At 35.6% G+C, this 17991-nt stretch overlaps 1 protein-coding gene across 4 annotated transcripts in view; it reads right to left on the bottom strand.

Moving 5' to 3' along the window:
• The window catches only part of KTN1 (kinectin 1), a 108192-nt gene that overhangs the window by 56821 nt on the left and 33380 nt on the right, over positions 1-17991 (bottom strand). For all 4 annotated transcript variants that reach the window (XM_047736088.1, XM_047736089.1, XM_047736090.1 and 1 more), the window contains exons 3-7: positions 14489-14626; positions 12882-13052; positions 11760-11890; positions 6161-6277; positions 3921-4061 (exon numbers count right to left, since the gene is read on the bottom strand). In XM_047736088.1, coding sequence (XP_047592044.1) covers positions 3921-4061; positions 6161-6277; positions 11760-11890; positions 12882-13052; positions 14489-14626 — 698 coding nt within the window. The remainder of the gene's footprint in view (positions 1-3920; positions 4062-6160; positions 6278-11759; positions 11891-12881; positions 13053-14488; positions 14627-17991) is intronic.

Here is a 17991-nt window from a genome sequence, read left to right as displayed (position 1 = left end):
CCAGTTAGAATGGCCAAAGTTAGCAAGACAGGAAACAACATGTGTTGGAGAGGATGTGGAGAAAGGGGAACCCTCTTACACTGTTGGTGGGAATGCAAGTTGGTGCAGCCTCTTTGGAGAACAGTGTGGAGATTCCTTAAGAAATTAAAAATAGAGCTTCCCTATGACCACACAATTGCACTACTGGGTATTTACCCCAAAGATACAGATGTAGTGAAAAGAAGGGCCATCTGTACCCCAATGTTCATAGCAGCAATGGCCATAGTCGCTAAACTGTGGGAAGAGCCAAGATGCCCTTCAACGGATGAATGGATAAGGAAGATGTGGTCCATATACACTATGGAGTATTATGCCTCCATCAGAAAGGATGAATACCCAACTTTTGTAGCAACATGGACGGGACTGGAAGAGATTACGCTGAGTGAAATATCAAGCAGAGAGAACCAATTATCATATGGTTTCACTTATTTGTGGAGCATAAGGGATAACATGGAGGACATGGGGAGATGGAAAGGAGAAGGGAGTTGAGGGAAATTGGAGGGGGAGATGAACCACGAGAGACTATGGACTCTGAAAAACAATCTGAGGGTTATGAAGGGGCAGGGGGTGGGAAGTTGGGTGAGCCTGGTGGTGGGTATTATAGAGGGCACATATTGCATGGAGTGCTAGGTGTGGTGCATAAACAATGAATTCTGGTACACTGAAAAGAAATTAAAAAAAATAAAAAATAAAAAAATTCGGGCCTTTATTTCTTATTTCAGAATTACAGAACCAAGAGATAAAGAACACGAATCTCATATTCCTATAAGGAAAGGTCTTATTTTAGAATGTGAAATAATCTTAAGAAAACCTAATTGAGAGAAATTAAAGTATATGTATTTATCTTTCAGAGAACATATCACATAGAACCTATATCCTGGCTTCTAAAAAAGAAAAAGAAAAAATAAATCACCTTCAACCCTCAATAAGAGTACTACAAATACTTGACTTAATAGTAAGTAGCAATTAAGAAGAAGAAAAAGAAAAGAAGAAAGATAAAGAAAAAAATCATTTGAAACTAGGAAAATCAATTCTTTAATAACCCATTTACTAATGGGAAAGGATATCTCACACCACTCGGGATTGAAAAGACAGAGGATCAGGTCAAGTGAAAGCACAAAGCAGTGGATACTATAAGAACCTGACAACAGATTCATTCACTTCTTTTTTAGTGTTTTTCTGTGGAAAACACTGGGACTTTGATAGCTGTGAAGAATAAGATTTTTTAGCAGACTAGCAATGTGATCAAAATGATATCTAAGAAATAAATATCTGACAGTATTTACGTGTTAGAATGGAAATGAGAGATTAAAAAGCCACTATAATTATTCCAGTATGAAATAATAAACTAAGGAAGTATCTAAGAACTGAATGCAAGAGTACCTTGAAATAAAGTATCTTAAAGATTTCAGAAAAAATTGTAAACTGGGCAAGAGAGAGAAACCAAAACAATTCAAGCCTGAGGATAATAATGCCTCGGATGTTGGAAAATAAGAATTTGATCAAAAGCAAGAGTTTGATCTTAGACATATGTTAAATTTGAGGTGATGACGAGAGCTTCCAAATTGAACCGTCAGCTAGCAATGGAAAAAATTCAAAAAATCACTGGCCCAGAAAGATCATATAGGCTAAATATTACCCACCCAATAGATAAGCCAACACAAACCATGTTCTTCAACAGCCTCTTCATCAATGATAAAAATGGTATTTCAATCTTAGAGAAAGAGAGAGAACCAACCAACCAACCAGACTTAATTGGAATCATGAAAACGAGTAACACATAGAAAAGACAGTAAGAACTGAACCTTCTGAAATGCTGAAAGAAGAGAGGTGGAAGTAAGACAAGAGACAAGTCACTTGGCCAAAACCTTAGGAGTCCTCACCCTTCGTTATCAGCTCTCTCTCTCGCTCTCTCCTCCACTCCATCACTAAGTTCCATCTACTAACTCTTCTGTATCACTTAAACTCAACCCCTCATTGTCAACATCTGATTTTAGGCCCTTGTTCTCGGACCTGGATTCCTGCAAAAGCCTTGCAATTATCTCATTCCACTCTCCATACTGCTACCAGAATAATAACTAAAAATACCAGTATAATCACACTGCTGAGTTCCATAAACTCTTTTAGTGGCTCCCCAGTCTTCAGGTATATAAGGCCCTTTAAGACAGGGCCTCTATTTACATCTCTAGATCTCTTCCTCACTCTACCCCTGATTTCCAAACACAACTTCTACTGCATTTCTTATGAACTGTTATCACTGGGCAACCTCTATCAAAAACACTTGGGATGCACTCATTAAAAAGCTCCATCCTAAAGAACCTAGATGTCCATCAACAGATGAATGCATAAAGAAGATGTGGTATAGGAGTGCCTGGGTGGCTCAGTTGTTAAGCGTCTGCCTTCCGCTCGGGTCATGATCCCAGCATCCTGGGATCGAGCCCCATATCGGGCTCCCTGCTCAGCATTAAGACTGCTTCTCCCTCTCCCACTCCCTCTGCTTCTATTCTTTCTCTCTCTGTCCTGTCAAATAAATAAATTTAAAAAAAAAAAGATGTGATACACACACACACACACACACACACACACACACACACAATGGAATACTATGCAGCCATCGCAAGAAATGAAATCTTGCCATTTGCAACGACATGGATGGAACTAGAGGGTATTATTCTGAGGGAAATAAGTCAATCAGAGAAAAACAATTATCATATGATCTCCCTGATATGAGGAATTTGAGAGGCAGGGCTAGGGGTTGTGGGGGGTAGGGAAGGAAAAAATGAAACAAGATGGGATTGAGAGGGAGACAAACCATAAGAGACTCTTAATCTCACAAAATAAACTGAGGGTTGCTGGGGGGTGGGAGGGGTGGTTGGGTTATGAACACTGGGGAAGGTATGTGCTACGGTGAATGCTGTGAAGTGTATAAAACTGGCGATTCACAGACCTGTACCCCTGGGGCTAATAATACATTACATGTTAATAAAAAACTTTAAAAAGTTCCATCCTGGGCCCCAAAATAAGACTCACTGAACAATCACCTCTAGGGATGGGACTAAGGAATCACACCAGTAACTCACTGCCCATTTCTTCACTCTTTTACCTGATAATGCCTAATTGTTTTAAAACATTCAACACAGTCTGCATATCATTTCTAATAAATTTTCCCTATAATCCTCCTCTTCCCTACTCCCCATCCCAATAGTTCCAAAGCATCCACTGCTTACTTCTACAGTAATCCCCCCCATCCACAGGTAGTACCTTCCAAGATCCCCACGTAGATGCCTGAAGCTGCAGAGTACTAAACCATGGGTATACTATGTCTTTTCCCTATATATACATACATACATACATATCACGAACTTTAATTTATAAATTAGGCACAGTTAAGAGATTAGTAACTAAAAACAGAAGTGCAACAATACACTGTAATAAAAGTTACATGAAGGTGATCTCTCTTTCTCCAATATATTACACCACATTCACCCTTCTTGTGATGATGTGAGATAGTAAATGCCTACATGAGGAGACGGAAGGTAGTGACGTAGGCACCGTGACACAGTGTTAGACTACTACTGACCTTCTGACAGTATGTCAGAAGAATCATCTGCTTCCAGACCACAGTTGACCATGGTAACTGAAACCACAGAAAGTGAAAAGGGATAAGGCAGGACTACTACATTGTAATGGAGTATTTACTTGTCAGTTTCGAGCCTCTGCCTCATACCTACCTCAAAAAGGTGCTTACTTACAGACAGGAAGCCAGTTTAACTAGTCACTGTACCATTGCCCAGCACATACCCTTGCACATATTAGGCACCTAAAGTTTGCTAATTAATGAATGCAAAATTTCATTTTGTTTTCAAAAAATAAAAAGATACCTTCATCTGCATCTGCTGAGTCTCTTGATAACTAACATGCATTTTGTTTTGAAATACATTATGTTCCTTTTCTAACGTTCCAATCCGATCTTTCATCCTTGCTATAACCACACTGCTTCTTTCTTTCTCTGACATCATTTCCTAGAAGAATAAACCAGAAAAAATATTATGAAAACTTATTTAAAAATAATACCATAAGATTATAATTTTAAAAAACATTTTTAGCATCAGCAAAACTGATGTAAGACAATCATGAATTTTGAAATAAGTACATGCTTGAGGTCAAAGGTTTAAAAAAGAAATTGTCTCTGCATCTTACCTGCATCTAGCTTTACATCAGTTACTTTTCATAAACACTTTGTTGTTCCATCTACTCTTATTCCAAATCTACTTTCTGGTCTAAGAGTTAAAGAGCTGAACCTAGAATAATTCCTACATTCTAACTTGATTATAAGAAAGAATAGCTTTAAGGCAAAATAATTAGGGTTTAGATAAAGACCTTAAAAAAAATAACCTAGCAGAGAAAAAAAGTCATCTCTTTGCTAAGAGAAAAGATAAAAGATGTTTATAGTAGAATGGAAGATTGGAAGAAGGAAAAGTAAAAAATCAGAACTCCAAGTTTTATTATCTTCCCAAATCAAATCTTAAAAGGGTGATTTCATTTTGTATTCCAACTATTATGAACCCCTAGAACAAATATTACCAAAGTAAAAGAGAGCCAACCAACTTTAAAGTTACCTGAAGACATCATCAGTTTATACTCCCTCCTCTAAGAAACTGAAAAATTTTAAACTTTTTTTTTGAAGTGAATATATGCGCCCATGCAGGGGTGGCGGGTGGAGGTAGGGCAGAGCGAGAGGGAAAAGAGAATCTTAAGTATGCTCCATGCCCAGGATGGGACACAACTCAATCTCACAACTCTGAGACATGACTTGAGCCAAAATCAAGAGTGGGACGCTTAACTAAATGAGCCACTGAGGCACCCCCCCAAAACTTAAAACTTTTATGGACTGTATGGACTGATGGTTTCCACCCATAATTTACTTATATCTGCAAAGTGTTATACTGATGTATATAATACACTTAGGAAGAAAGTACACACGTCATAAGTATATAGCTCAATGAATTCTACAAAGTGGATAACGTCTTAATTTTTAAATTATAGTCTGAAAATTATAGCCACATAAAACTGTACTAAAGTGTGTAATCTTAAGGAAACATGCTATTTTAGTAACATTTATTGAGTAACAACTTCAATTAATCTTAATCTGACCAAGTTTTTCCATTAACTTTTATTTACTTCAAATTCACATAAAAGGTATTATATTCAAATGAGGCCATCCTCATAATGTCATCAAGTAGCTTTATGAAAGATTAAAAAAAAAAAACCTCATTTACTGTATTTAACTCCTAAAAGGAGAAACAAGTACTTCAGGAGGAATAAGACCATATTTTTCCATAGAATTTCAATTATGTTCTCAGTCTACCTAATTTTTTTTGGAGATATAATTAACACAGAACATTATGTAAGTTTCAGATATACAACATGGTTCAATATTTATATATATTGCAAAATGATCACAATAAGTCTAGTTAACATCACCACTATAGTTACAAATTTTTTTTCTCATGATGAGATCCTTTAAGATGTGCTTTCTTAGCAACTTTCAAATACATAACACAGTATTACTAACTATAGTTACCATGCTGTACATTACATCCCCAGCAATTATTTTCTAATTAGAAATTTTTATCATTTCACATGATCTTTACATAATTTTTAAAGGTTTTTTGTTTTTTTTTAATCTCTCAGAGTAAAATATCTGGGGTTTGAAGAACTTCATTGATTAAAAATTATATTTATCACAAGAACCTTTATAAATAAAATCACCTATTAAGAGTTCCACATTTATCCTACTGGATTTAAATAACCAGTTCTATGCTTCCTTAGAGACTAATTATAGGTCAGACCCAACTGAAACATGCCCCCAATGCCCAAATGCTTCTGTTATTTGAAATTAATATACTTAGGAGTACTGTTATTTTAAATTTGTAATTCAACTGTAGGTTACAATATGAAAAAGTGAGAAATCACCACCATAATTCTGTAAGAAATTGACTCTTACTGGGTATAAATTTGCTATAACAAATAATTCAATCTGTGATTACAGACAATTTCTGAAATCCCTCACTGCTTTTGATTCAGAACACATAACCGTTAAATCCAAGAATGTCTTCACCTGAGTCAACTGCTTACACCGATCCTTACTAGCAGCCGCGTCTTCCTTCACAGCAGCAAGTAACTTGTCTTTTTCTTGAAGCTGATGTACAAGTGCAGTCAATTCTCCTTTACTTGACTACAATTAGGAAATCAATACAGAATTAGTAAGAGTGAACATGAGCTACTGAAAATTATGAAAATGAAGTATCTAATAAAGTGTTCTTAGGCCAATGCAGAGTTCACAATTACATATAAAGCAGAATCATGTTCAAGTACTACTCAATGAAATAACATTCATGAAAGTCACTGTATCATTCTATATTCTGATGCATACAATAGGATACATATCAACCAAGAAATAAATTTTTTACAAAGAATTCTAAGTCTCCAGTTTTAAACCCAGAGTCAAGATAGCAATCTCCTTCTTCTCTTCCTAAAAGATCAAAAGAGGAATATGAAACCAAAATGAGAACAACCAAAATGAAACAATCATCTGTAATATCAAAACGTACATCAGAAAAGACTGCCAAAATTAGTGCAGATCAAATACAAGTGCTTGACAACCCTGTCAAAATACACAAGACTATAGAAGTGCCCCGGTGCCTAGTTCTCTGAAATTAACCAGCATATCCTGAAAGGAAAAACCAACAATCTTCCACTTGACATCAGGAACAAAGACAGAAGGAAGGAGAGCTCAAGAAGCAAGAAAGAAGAAATCAGACAAACTTTACAAAGAGAGCAGCTAGTGAGAAAGAGTCGAGAGAAATTCTCTATAGTGAGACTCCACAGTGAAGTCTTTTTTTTTTCTTATGATTTATTTGACAGAGAGAAAGAGAGAGCACACAAGCACAGGAAGGGACAGACAGAGGGAGAAGCAGAGTCCCCACTAAGCAGAGAGCCCAATATAGAAATCGATCCCAGGACCCTGGGCTCATGACCTCAGCAGAAGGCAGACACTTAACCAACTGAGCCACCCATGTGCCCCATAGTAGTGAAGTCTTTTATCTGGGAAGATGGAAAGGCTAAAAGAATTTATTTTCACACACAGCCTGAGGAAAACAACAGCTACCCTTGGTCCTTTCATTATCAATCTCCAGGCACAGAGCTGATCCAACCCTCACTAAGAGTACTGATTTAAAAAGAAAACAGGGTCATGGCGTCTGGGTGGCTCAGTCTGGTAAGCATCTGACTTTAGCTCAGGTCATGATCCCAGGGTCATGGGATCCAGCCCCCACACTGGGCTTCCTGCTTGGCAGGGAGCCTGCTTTTCCCTCTCCCTCTGTGCTCTCTTCAAATAAATAAATAAAATATTCAAAATAAAATCTTTAAAAGAAAATAGAGTCTATGCAAGATACATGAAAAACGGAAGGAAAATAACAAAAATAAGCAACAAATGAAGAAAAAACACCAAAAAAAGGATTGTAAAAGAGCAGACAAAATTGTGTCAAAAAATATTGCCATGATTTTTAAAAATCTTACAGCAGTCACTTTTGGAAAAACAACAGCAAAGAACAGAGCTCATGAGAATAGATAAGCTCAAAGAAAGACCAGAGAATGAGATGAAATATGAGCTGGCAAAACCCAAACCGGAAGTAAAGATTACACCACCTGAGAAGTAAAATCCAACTAGAAGCAGAGAACAGAAAAAGACACGCTGTTGAACTACGGTAAGACACAGCATCCAGGATGGAGAAAAGTAAATAAGAAAGAAAAAGAAACCAAAAGCTTTTTTTTTTTTAAAGGATTAAAATGTGAAAGATAAAGACAACAGGTAAAGATTTGGCATATACTTAATCAATACCCATTATTTCAATTATGCTAAAGGGACAAATCTCATGACTGAAAAGACATGCTTTATCCAAAGATAAATGTCCTGAAAGAGGACACAGGTGTCAAGGCCAAAACAGTATTAAATTTACTGCTGAACTTAAAAGAAGCTGAATCCCTTGATGTTTGTATAGTAGGTGGACACTGGTAAAGTCCAATAAATAATAAATACTTGGGAAGATTGCCCAAAGGATGTTTTTATTCTGAGTGTGTAGTCTAACAAAAATACATGAAAAGAGTGCAAAATTCAGCGTGGTTTCAGACCTCTATCCAGCTATATGAGTAGAGAATAGTAAAGCAAGAGTGAAAAATTCTCAAGATATATCCCAGATATATTACACCCCACCAAATTATCATTCAAATATAATGACCAAAAAAGGCATTTTTAATCTGCCAGAATTTGGAAAATATAGTTCCTATGAGCCCTTTTTGAAAAAATTTCAAGAAAAATAACTTCAGCCAACCAAGAAACGAATACAGAATCTATGTCCAAAAACAGTTATCAAGCTTTAAACCCACCATTAATCTGTAAAACTATGACTAAAACAAACATGAAAATTACGGTCACAAAACAAACATTAAGTATTCTAAGTATCTGACAAACAAATGCTATAATTAACAAAAGTTTAGAGGCAAAAAGGAGAAAGTATAGGAAAAAATTTAAGTAGGCAGACTTCATCCTGTTATATAGCATAGAGTCAAAAGAATTAAAATTTAAAGTTGAAAATCACATAATTAAGGCAAGTATATCTAAAGGCCAACACTAAGAAATTAATAATCAACTAAAATCAAATCAAATATTTTCTAATAATTACATTAACAGTTAACATTTTTGAGCATTTACTATATGCTAGGAACTCTAAGCACCTACTATATATTATTTCATTTAATTTCAAAACCTGATTATCATTCCCATTTGGGAAATAAGGAAACTAAGGCACTCAGGTTAAGTCACTTACCTAAAGGCAAATAAATCTCAATGTGGCAGAACTCAGATTTGACCAGGAAATGTGACTCTAAAACCAATATATTAACCTAGGTCTAATATAAAACACAAGTGTCTTGTACTTTAAAGATAAAGACACATGCAAGCACACATGCACACAACATAAAATCTCCTCTTCAACTCTGCAACCCCTTTAGCGCTTATTCTCCTCTTCCCATATAAGGTTATTCAAACTGGACACATTATCACCTTTCCTATTTATTCAATAGTTATTTACAGTCTAATACTCCAATGAAACTGCTTTCACTGAGGATATCACATCCAATTTTTCCATCCTAATCCTCCTTGATCTCTCTAAAGCATGTCACTGCTGACTTTTCCCCCTCACCTGTGAACTCTCTATCTGCCTTAAGCATCTGTGATTCCACTGTCTCCTGTGTTGCTGCTCCTCTTCATATCCTTTGTGGTGGCTTTACCTAATCTTTACATGTTGGTGTTTCTCAGGGCTCATTCTTAAACCTTCTTAGCACTCCCCACATCACACATTTACCATGTGCATTGGAGATAGATTACTTTCCTAAGTCACACCCTAAGTAATCTTTTTTCAACTCTAGAAAATATATATTCAACTGTGAAATGAATATACCCACTTAAATGATCCAAAGGATGCCTAAAACTTCCAAAAATTTTTCACAATCCTCTACACTCTCCTGCTCAGCAAAGCGTTCATAAATACAACTATCACCACAATCTATCCAGTTACTCAAGGAATAATAAGCATTCATTCTAGACCTTTCTTTAGTTACCATATCCAACTGGTGAGCAAGTCCTCTAACTCCTCTATCTCCATCCTATGGTGGTACTCCTGCACTTACCTTCACCCTTTACCTGGAGCAATCTTTATTAGGTGTGGGGATTTATTTATACCTAGAACCCTGCCATCTCTTAAAAGGTCTGATCAAGGCAGTTACTAAAAGGGAGAAACTAAACTTACTTTTGCAGTCACAGAGGACAAAGATACTGAATCTCTACAGAACCACTCCAGTGGTTCCAGAACATTTTACAAAAAACCAAATAGTTCCAAAGATGGGGAAAAATGTGAAGCTGCAAAATACTCTATTTTAAAACGCTATCATTAAGAGTACCCAACTTCCTCTTTGGCCTACCTAAAACAGCTATCAAGGGGAGGCTCATTTACCACCCAGTCTCTAAAGTTCAAAGCAATCTCAGACAATAAAATAATTATTCTTGCCCCCATAAGCCACCACCAACATCCTCAGAAAAGAACAATTAAAACAATTATTTTCAATTTTAAAAAGTAGCAATTTCAAACATTAGGCATAGTAACTTCAGCTAGAGGCTTTTCCCTTATCCCCACAAATAACTAAGAACCCTTTTAAGATATACACTTACCCAATTAAAATAAAGTAAACGAAAGGGCAAATTCTTCAAATAAGAATTTCAAGAAAGTTTCTTGGAACCGAATAGTCTGATTTTGTATCCAAAGTCACACACAGTCACCACACATACCCTGATTAACCCTGGAATTCCTTGTTTACTCTAGGCCATTGCTGGCACCATGTGGAGACCCTTCAAAAAGCATTATAAAATGCCAGAGTTGTAAAATACATTGTCAACAGATCCTCAGAAGTATAGACTTAATATGCTATGATAAATGCTATGACAAAAAAGTCCATATAGTTAGAAGAAAGAATAGTAGAGAGAACAATTTAGACAGGGAAATTCACATTAGCTTTCTATGAGGAAATGATACAGACACATCAACTAGGAGACTACTAAAAAGTAATCAGGTGAGGGGGATGGCTTGGACTGAAGAAAAAATGGAAGCCATTCATGGTTTTAAAGCAGGTAAGTGGTTAGCTGTGTGTGTGTTAGTATGTGGGTGTTTAGAATAAGAACAGTTAAGTCCAACATCTAATATTGAGTATCAGACACCATGTCATCCTATCTCACACAAGTAACACTTGAAAACTTGTCACCTTTCTCAGTATGACACAGTATACATGAAAATACAGTGAGCATGACTCATGAGAAATTAAATATTAACTCGATGGATTGTCTTTTGTTGGGGGGTTTGTTTTGTTTTTTGTTGTTGTTGTTGTTCTTGTGGTGGTGTTTTGGTTTCTTTTTAACAAATTTTAGTCAGTCATAGCAGAAATTCTACCATCCAAATCACTTATTTTAGAAGTATGATATCATATACATATACATACATATACACACATACACACTCCCAGGTTCTTTGAAGTATGCTATCCTGAGTCACGGAAACATTCCATATAGTCTACCCAGAAATCACCTGACCTTGCCTTCAATACTTCCAAGCAGAGCAAAGCAAGGTTAAGTGCCAAATGACTTTAATGTCCTATAAATCATCAAATCATCTTACTCATTATAAGCACTTCATTTTTGTCAAAATATCAGATGACTCAACACCTGACAAAATAAGTATAATGATTAGTATGGATATAAGAAATAATTTCTGAAGCCATTCTGGAATTAAATGTGACTGTGCTTTGGAGTATGAACTATAGGAATGTGAATTTATTCCTCTAAACAAAAATCTTATTTGGCGAACTTTTTTTTGTTTGTTTTTGTTGGAGAGTGCAAGCAGAGAAGGAGGGGTAGAGGGAGAGAGAGACTCTCAAGCAGGCTCTACATCCAGCACAGAGCCTGACATGGGGCTCAATCTCACAACCCCATGATCATGACCTGAGCCAAAACCAAGAGCTGGACGCCTAACCAACGGAGAGTCGGGGAATCCTTGTTCGATAAACTTCTCATCTCTGTTCCCAAATATGCCCATGATTAAAAATATGCTTACCCTCTTTAAAGCATCCTGTATCACACCGGACTTCTCCTTTAGCAGGTCTACAACACAAAGGGCCTCATCTTCAGAAAACATCATAGTCTTCAAGGACAGAAGAAAATCTTTAAATTTCACTTCAGCATTTTCTTTAAAAAAATAAAGAGTTGGCATTTGAGAAACACAAGTAATAACTTCAGCAAAGATAAGCATCAAAATTTCTTGACCCAGAAGTCAATAACCAAGAGAAAACAGATTTACATTTCAGGTCAAACAACAAAAAATGTTTTCCAGTCAAGAGAGAAAAAAGTGTTCATCATCTTTAATATACTATGGAATAATCACATTAACTAAAAATTTGGTCAAATTGTGGAATACTTTAAAGTGCCAATAGCCCTCACTTTAAAAACATTCAAATGTCTAGTATGCTAATATCTATACCAGATATGTTCAAAAACATTCTCATTTAATACTCATGACGTATGAATCAAATTTTACAGGAGAAAATAAGCACAAAGATAATTACAAAAAGAAAATCTAATTTTATAAATATTATATAAATACAAACAATCTTGACATTTAAAAAAAAATCCATGCATCAAGCATCCCCTGATTCACCAATTTCCCCAGGGAGCTCTTAATATCAAGTACAAACTTCCTCTTTTTAAAAAGCAACTGCAACCCATTAGACCCAAAGAAGCCCAGAGTTTTAACAGTTCAGTAACATGTAAGTTTAAAAAATCAGATGTGTGCATGTGTGAGGACAACACGTATATGGGAATTCTCTGTACTTTTCACTCAATTATGCTGTGAAGCTATCACACTGCTCTTAAAAAAAAAAAAAAAAAAAAAAAGTCTGTTAAGAAAGTAGTAGTAAAAGATGGTTGTGAATTAACATAGAAACCTCACAAGAGACAACAGCCAAAGCAAAACAACTGTGAGATCTTAGGTTAGTCAAATTCAAGAGTCCAGCTCTACAAAACTTAGCAGACTGGACTAGAAACCACCAATAAGCCTTTTAGTACAAAGATTCTATTATTCTTTTACAATTCATTATTTCTATGAGAAAATTTCCTCAACTCCACCAGAACTCAAAAATGTGTTTCTTCAATACAACAAACTGTTGCATGCCATGTGTACCTTTGTCAGTTTCAGTCTTCAATTTTTTAGCCCCCGTTTTCTGGATTCCTTCTACTTGGTCAGGTTTAATTAGATCAATAACCTCTCTCTTATCAAGCACAGGATTTGAATCAGCATTATCCATCAAAGGAATATAAGTAGTTGCATGAATAAGGGGTTCATCTACCAAGACTGCAATATGAATTCAACAAAATTACAATTATTCACTGCTTTATGTAACAGTAATTAATGACATGCACACACATTTAAGTTTAATGATAAATGCAGTTATTTTCAAATATCTAACACCAACTTGGCTTTAAATTCCTCTTTTATCATTTAACAAGTCAAAACAGTCTAATTAAAGCAGTACCCGTTCAATATTATTTTATAGTAAATCATTTAAGTTATCTAAAAGTAATTTAGCATATCTTTTTAATTGTATCTTAGATTTCTTCTTCTACATCCTTTACATTTTAGTTAGTTCTCATTTTCTTCCTGTTTTAACCAAAAATCCATCCACATTTAATGAGTGCCCAAGGAAAACCATTAATCTGTATTTATATTGGTACTTTACTAAATTCTTACTGCAATTGCTAGTTTTTAATTGAGTCACTTTCTACGTACAAGAATCAGTCACTGTTCCTTGCAGATATCATCTCATCTCTAAAAGTTATGCCTATAATTTCCATGGCACATCTTACTAAACTGGTTAAAATTTGCAAAACAACATTAAAAGTGGAGGTAGAAACCCTCCTTACACTTTGTTCCCGATTTTAATGGGAAGAACTTTAAGAGTTTCAAAATTAAGGTCTGATGTCTGGTGACCAAAGATATAAACTTCCACACACATATGGAAATCTCTCTCTACTTCTTTTAAAAAAAAAAAAACTTGGGGTACATATAGTTTTTTATTTAAAATTTTAATAAATATTTAATATCATCAAATATTTGAGGGTAGTATTTTTCTATTGAGGGTAGTATATTTTCTATCTGGTTGCTTGATACATTATAATTTTAATACAAATAATAGAATTTCATCTTTTTCCTTCCCAATTATACTATCTTCTAGCAAGAGTTGATATCACAGCCCAGTATTATTTGAATATCACCATTTAATCTACATTCATTTCTTAACTGCCTTCTCTAGACAATTCTGAACCCATAAAAATTGCTCCATCACTCTTACTTGGATGCTTCCTATATATACATGCAAGCTATGTTTAGGAAATTGGGACTATAGGATAATGACAGATCTAGTCAATGACCCCAGCAAAATCTTTAAGTGATATTTAAAAGTACAAATGTTTCAGGAATACTGTTCTTCTATGATTTGTATGCTATTTACATTATTTCCAAGACTCTATTAAGAATGAGAATATTTAATAAATGCTTTGTCCTTTTTAAATTTCAGATTAACTTCCTCATCACAAACTTAGACCCTGGCCATCTGTCAAAGCACTACAAAACCCCAAAGCTCAAGAGATCCCTGGACTTGTATTAGCATTAATAGTTGTTATAGTACACGTTAAGCTGGGAATTAAAGAGCACGCAAGGTCTCTAGGGTCCTTGTCCTAGTGTACTTCTCTAGGATTAGTGTTTATAAAATATATATCTACATATTTCACCATTTTCTGCCTTTTGCTTCTTTGAAGAAACCTTCTTCTTTCCTGATCCACTTTCTTGTTTAGTCTCTTGATGGAGGGGTAATGATTCTTGCTTTTTTGAAGGTGCCAGAAGAGTTTCCACCTTTTTATCCTGATCATCTTTATTGAAAATAAATGAAAAGTCATCACAGCCAACAATGCAGAAGATTCAATTACTAATGAATAATTAGCAAACACAGAAAATTCAATTACTAATGAATAATTCCCTAAATGCTTTACCTTCAAATTTTGAAACTCTCTACTGTAAACATCATTCTAGTTTTCTTACGGTTACACCTGTTTTTAACTTTATCAAGATTTCTAAGTACTTGCTCCTTCTTTTACCTCCCACTTCTGAGCCACTCTTAATCTACTCAGCCTATGTGCATGCTCAAATCTCTACCATCTTAAAAAAATAAAACCCTTCCCACCACTATAATTCCTAGCTTCCCACACCCATTTCCTTCTAATATTGACAAAAGAATGATCTGTACTTCCTTTTCTACCAATCATTTCTCATCTGAGACCTGATTTTTATCTCCTTCATTATATCCATGAAAGAGTTTACACAGCCACCTAGTGTCCCAAATGCTATACTCTACCAATATCCTTAAATTCTTCTTTGATTTCTATTTTGCATTCTACACTACTACTTTCTACCTCCTAAAATTCTCCCCTCTCCATAAGAGAAATAAGACAGTCACAAAAGGACAAATAACATATGATTTCATAGATATGAAGAACCTAGTATAGTCAAATTCACAGAAACAGAAAGCAGAATGGCTGCTGCCAGGGTCTGGGGGAGAGGGGAAAGGGGAATTACTGGCTAATGGGTACAGAGCTTCTGTTGGGAAAGATGAAAAAGTTCTTGAGATAGCTGGTAGCAATGGTTGCATAAGAATGTAAATGTATTTAATGCCACAGAACTATACACTTAAAAATGGTTAAAATGGTAAACTGTATGTTATTATTTATTTTACCACAATAAAATAAATTTAAAATTCTCTATCAGCTCCTATAATTCTTACACTTGAAATATTCCTTTTCAGACCCTATGTGAGCTGTTCCTACAGAAGACCTCATGGGGGTATTCTTCAGGGTAGAGTCTTTAATTTAAATAATTTCCTTGGATGCCCTTATCTACAGCCATAACTTCGACAACTACTGTCATGCTTAAGGCTTCTGAATTTGTATTCTAGCTTTATGCCTCTGCGCTTACATGTCCTATTGCATCCTAAATTGCTCCCTAGGTAAGCGGCCCCTCATAGGAACCTGAAACAACCTGAAGGCATTCTCTTCTCCATATACATCCCCTCTCCCTCCAGTATTCCTTCCCAGTCTTAGTGCTACCAACCATCTACGAATCAGGGGTTGGCAAACTTTTTCTGTAAAGGGCCAAACATTACATAGGTTAGGTTCTATAGACCACACAGACTCTGTCAAAACTATTCATCTATTGTTGTAGTATGAAAGCTAGCCATAGATATGTTAATGAAGGAGTGTGGCTGCATTCAAAAAAAACTTTATTTATGGACAAAGAGGTTTGAATTTCATATAATTTCCACATTTAGCAAAGTATTATTCTTCCTTGAATTTTTTCAAATCATTTAAAATGTAAAAACTATTCTTGGCTCATGGACCATAAAAAAAAAAAAAAACAGAAAGCAAGGCCAGATTTAGCTCAATGATTTTAGTATGCGAACCCTGAGAAACTTAGAACTGGGTAATTAGCTTTGATCCTGCCTTCTCCTAATCCATCATACCTTATCTAATACAATTAGTCATGTCATCTTTTTTTTTTTAAACTTTGTAGACCTCTCTAATCCACTTTCTTTTCTTCTTTCCCCATCTCCCCGCAAAGTAGGTTCCATGACCAAGGTGGGGCTTGGACTCAGGAGTTGAATGCACTACTAACTGAGCCAGCCAGGCACCCTTTTCATCTACTTCCTATTTCTTCTCATCACAATAGTTCAATCCTCCAATTTAACTTCAGAAAATAACCTCTTCACTAGTCTACTTAACTAGTCTATCTACATCAAACATTGCCCCATAAAACTTGTCCTCCTCAAGCTCTGCCAAAGATACAGTTCTAAAATATTAATGTGACCGTGTAAAGTAACCAGCTTGAAAATCTTCAACAACAGCCAACCTAGCATCCCATCTCCTTAACACTATATACGAAAACTATCATGGCCCATCCCCTGCATATCTTTTCATCTTTGTGTCCTTCCACTCCCAACCTCACATTTCATGGTTCAACAATACTCCGTATTCTTCTTTATGCCTTTCTACATGACATTCTGCCAGTATGGAATGAGATCCACTAGTTGCTTGGGTGAAGTGATTCATTCTGGAAGATCTCAAGCACTACCTCCTTGTAAAGCTCCTCCCCGCTGGTTCCCATCAGTAGTCATTTAGGCTTCTGACATTTCTTCTATACTTTGTACATCTCTTATGCAAGTCACATTTTTATTACAAGTCCTTTCCCCCTGCTAAAATAGAGGTGCTTACTCTTATTTCTCTAAGTACCATGCCTTGATCATAGTTGGCAAACAAATATTTAAAATTCAATATAACTAATTTAACACTCCGTTAAGACACAAACAACTTAATGGTGAACACAAATCCTTTCATATAAACTGTTTGCAGTTTCACACATCATGACACCATTTCTTATGTGCTTTCCATTACATGTTTGTTTTGTTTTTTAAGTAGGCTCCACAGACAATGTGGAGCCCAAGATGGGGCTCAAACTCACAACCCTAAGATCAAGACCTGAGCTGAGATCAAGAGTCGGACCCTCAACGGACTGAGCCACCCAGGTGTCCCTTCATTACATCTGTTAACCCCTCTACCTGGAATACCCTATCCCACCCCTCCCCTACCATCCAAACTAGCTAGTACTTATGTAACCTCTAAGATAAATTTCAGGCATTACATCCTCTAAGTGATCCACCTTAGAACTACTACATTGGTTTAGACATAACCAAGATCATTATTCTAAACAGTTTGTAAGAGGGGCACCTGGTAGCTCAATTATGACTCTTGATCTCAGGGTCATGAGTTTAAGACTCATGATCGGCATGAGCCTACTTAATTAAAAAAAAATTAAATAGACATTTTATAATAATTACTTATGTTCATGTCTACAGCTTAAAAATGCACTATTTTCATCTCTGGAGTCCTAGTACCTAGTGTAATGCCTAGTTTAAAAAAAGCTGTACCATAAACCTTTGCAAAATCAAAGGCAAAAAGTGGTATCTAATTTATCTTTTCATCTTTAATTCCTATCACACTGATTAGAAAGTACTGGTTGAAATAAATGTAAGTTTCTAACTGCTGATATTTACAGGTCCTTAGTGGTTTTATGCTGTTTTATGATCAATTATTTTATCAGCAATTAAAAGCAAACACACAGTAAAAGGACAACGTTCTTGGTTTCTAACTCAGTATCTAATATAGTGTACACACCTAACAAACTAAAT

This window comes from Lutra lutra, chromosome 7 (genome assembly GCF_902655055.1).
Source record: "Lutra lutra chromosome 7, mLutLut1.2, whole genome shotgun sequence".
Taxonomy (NCBI): domain Eukaryota; kingdom Metazoa; phylum Chordata; class Mammalia; order Carnivora; family Mustelidae; genus Lutra; species Lutra lutra.
The sequence above is the reverse complement of the archived record's forward strand: the minus strand, read 5'-3'. Positions and strand labels throughout refer to the sequence as shown.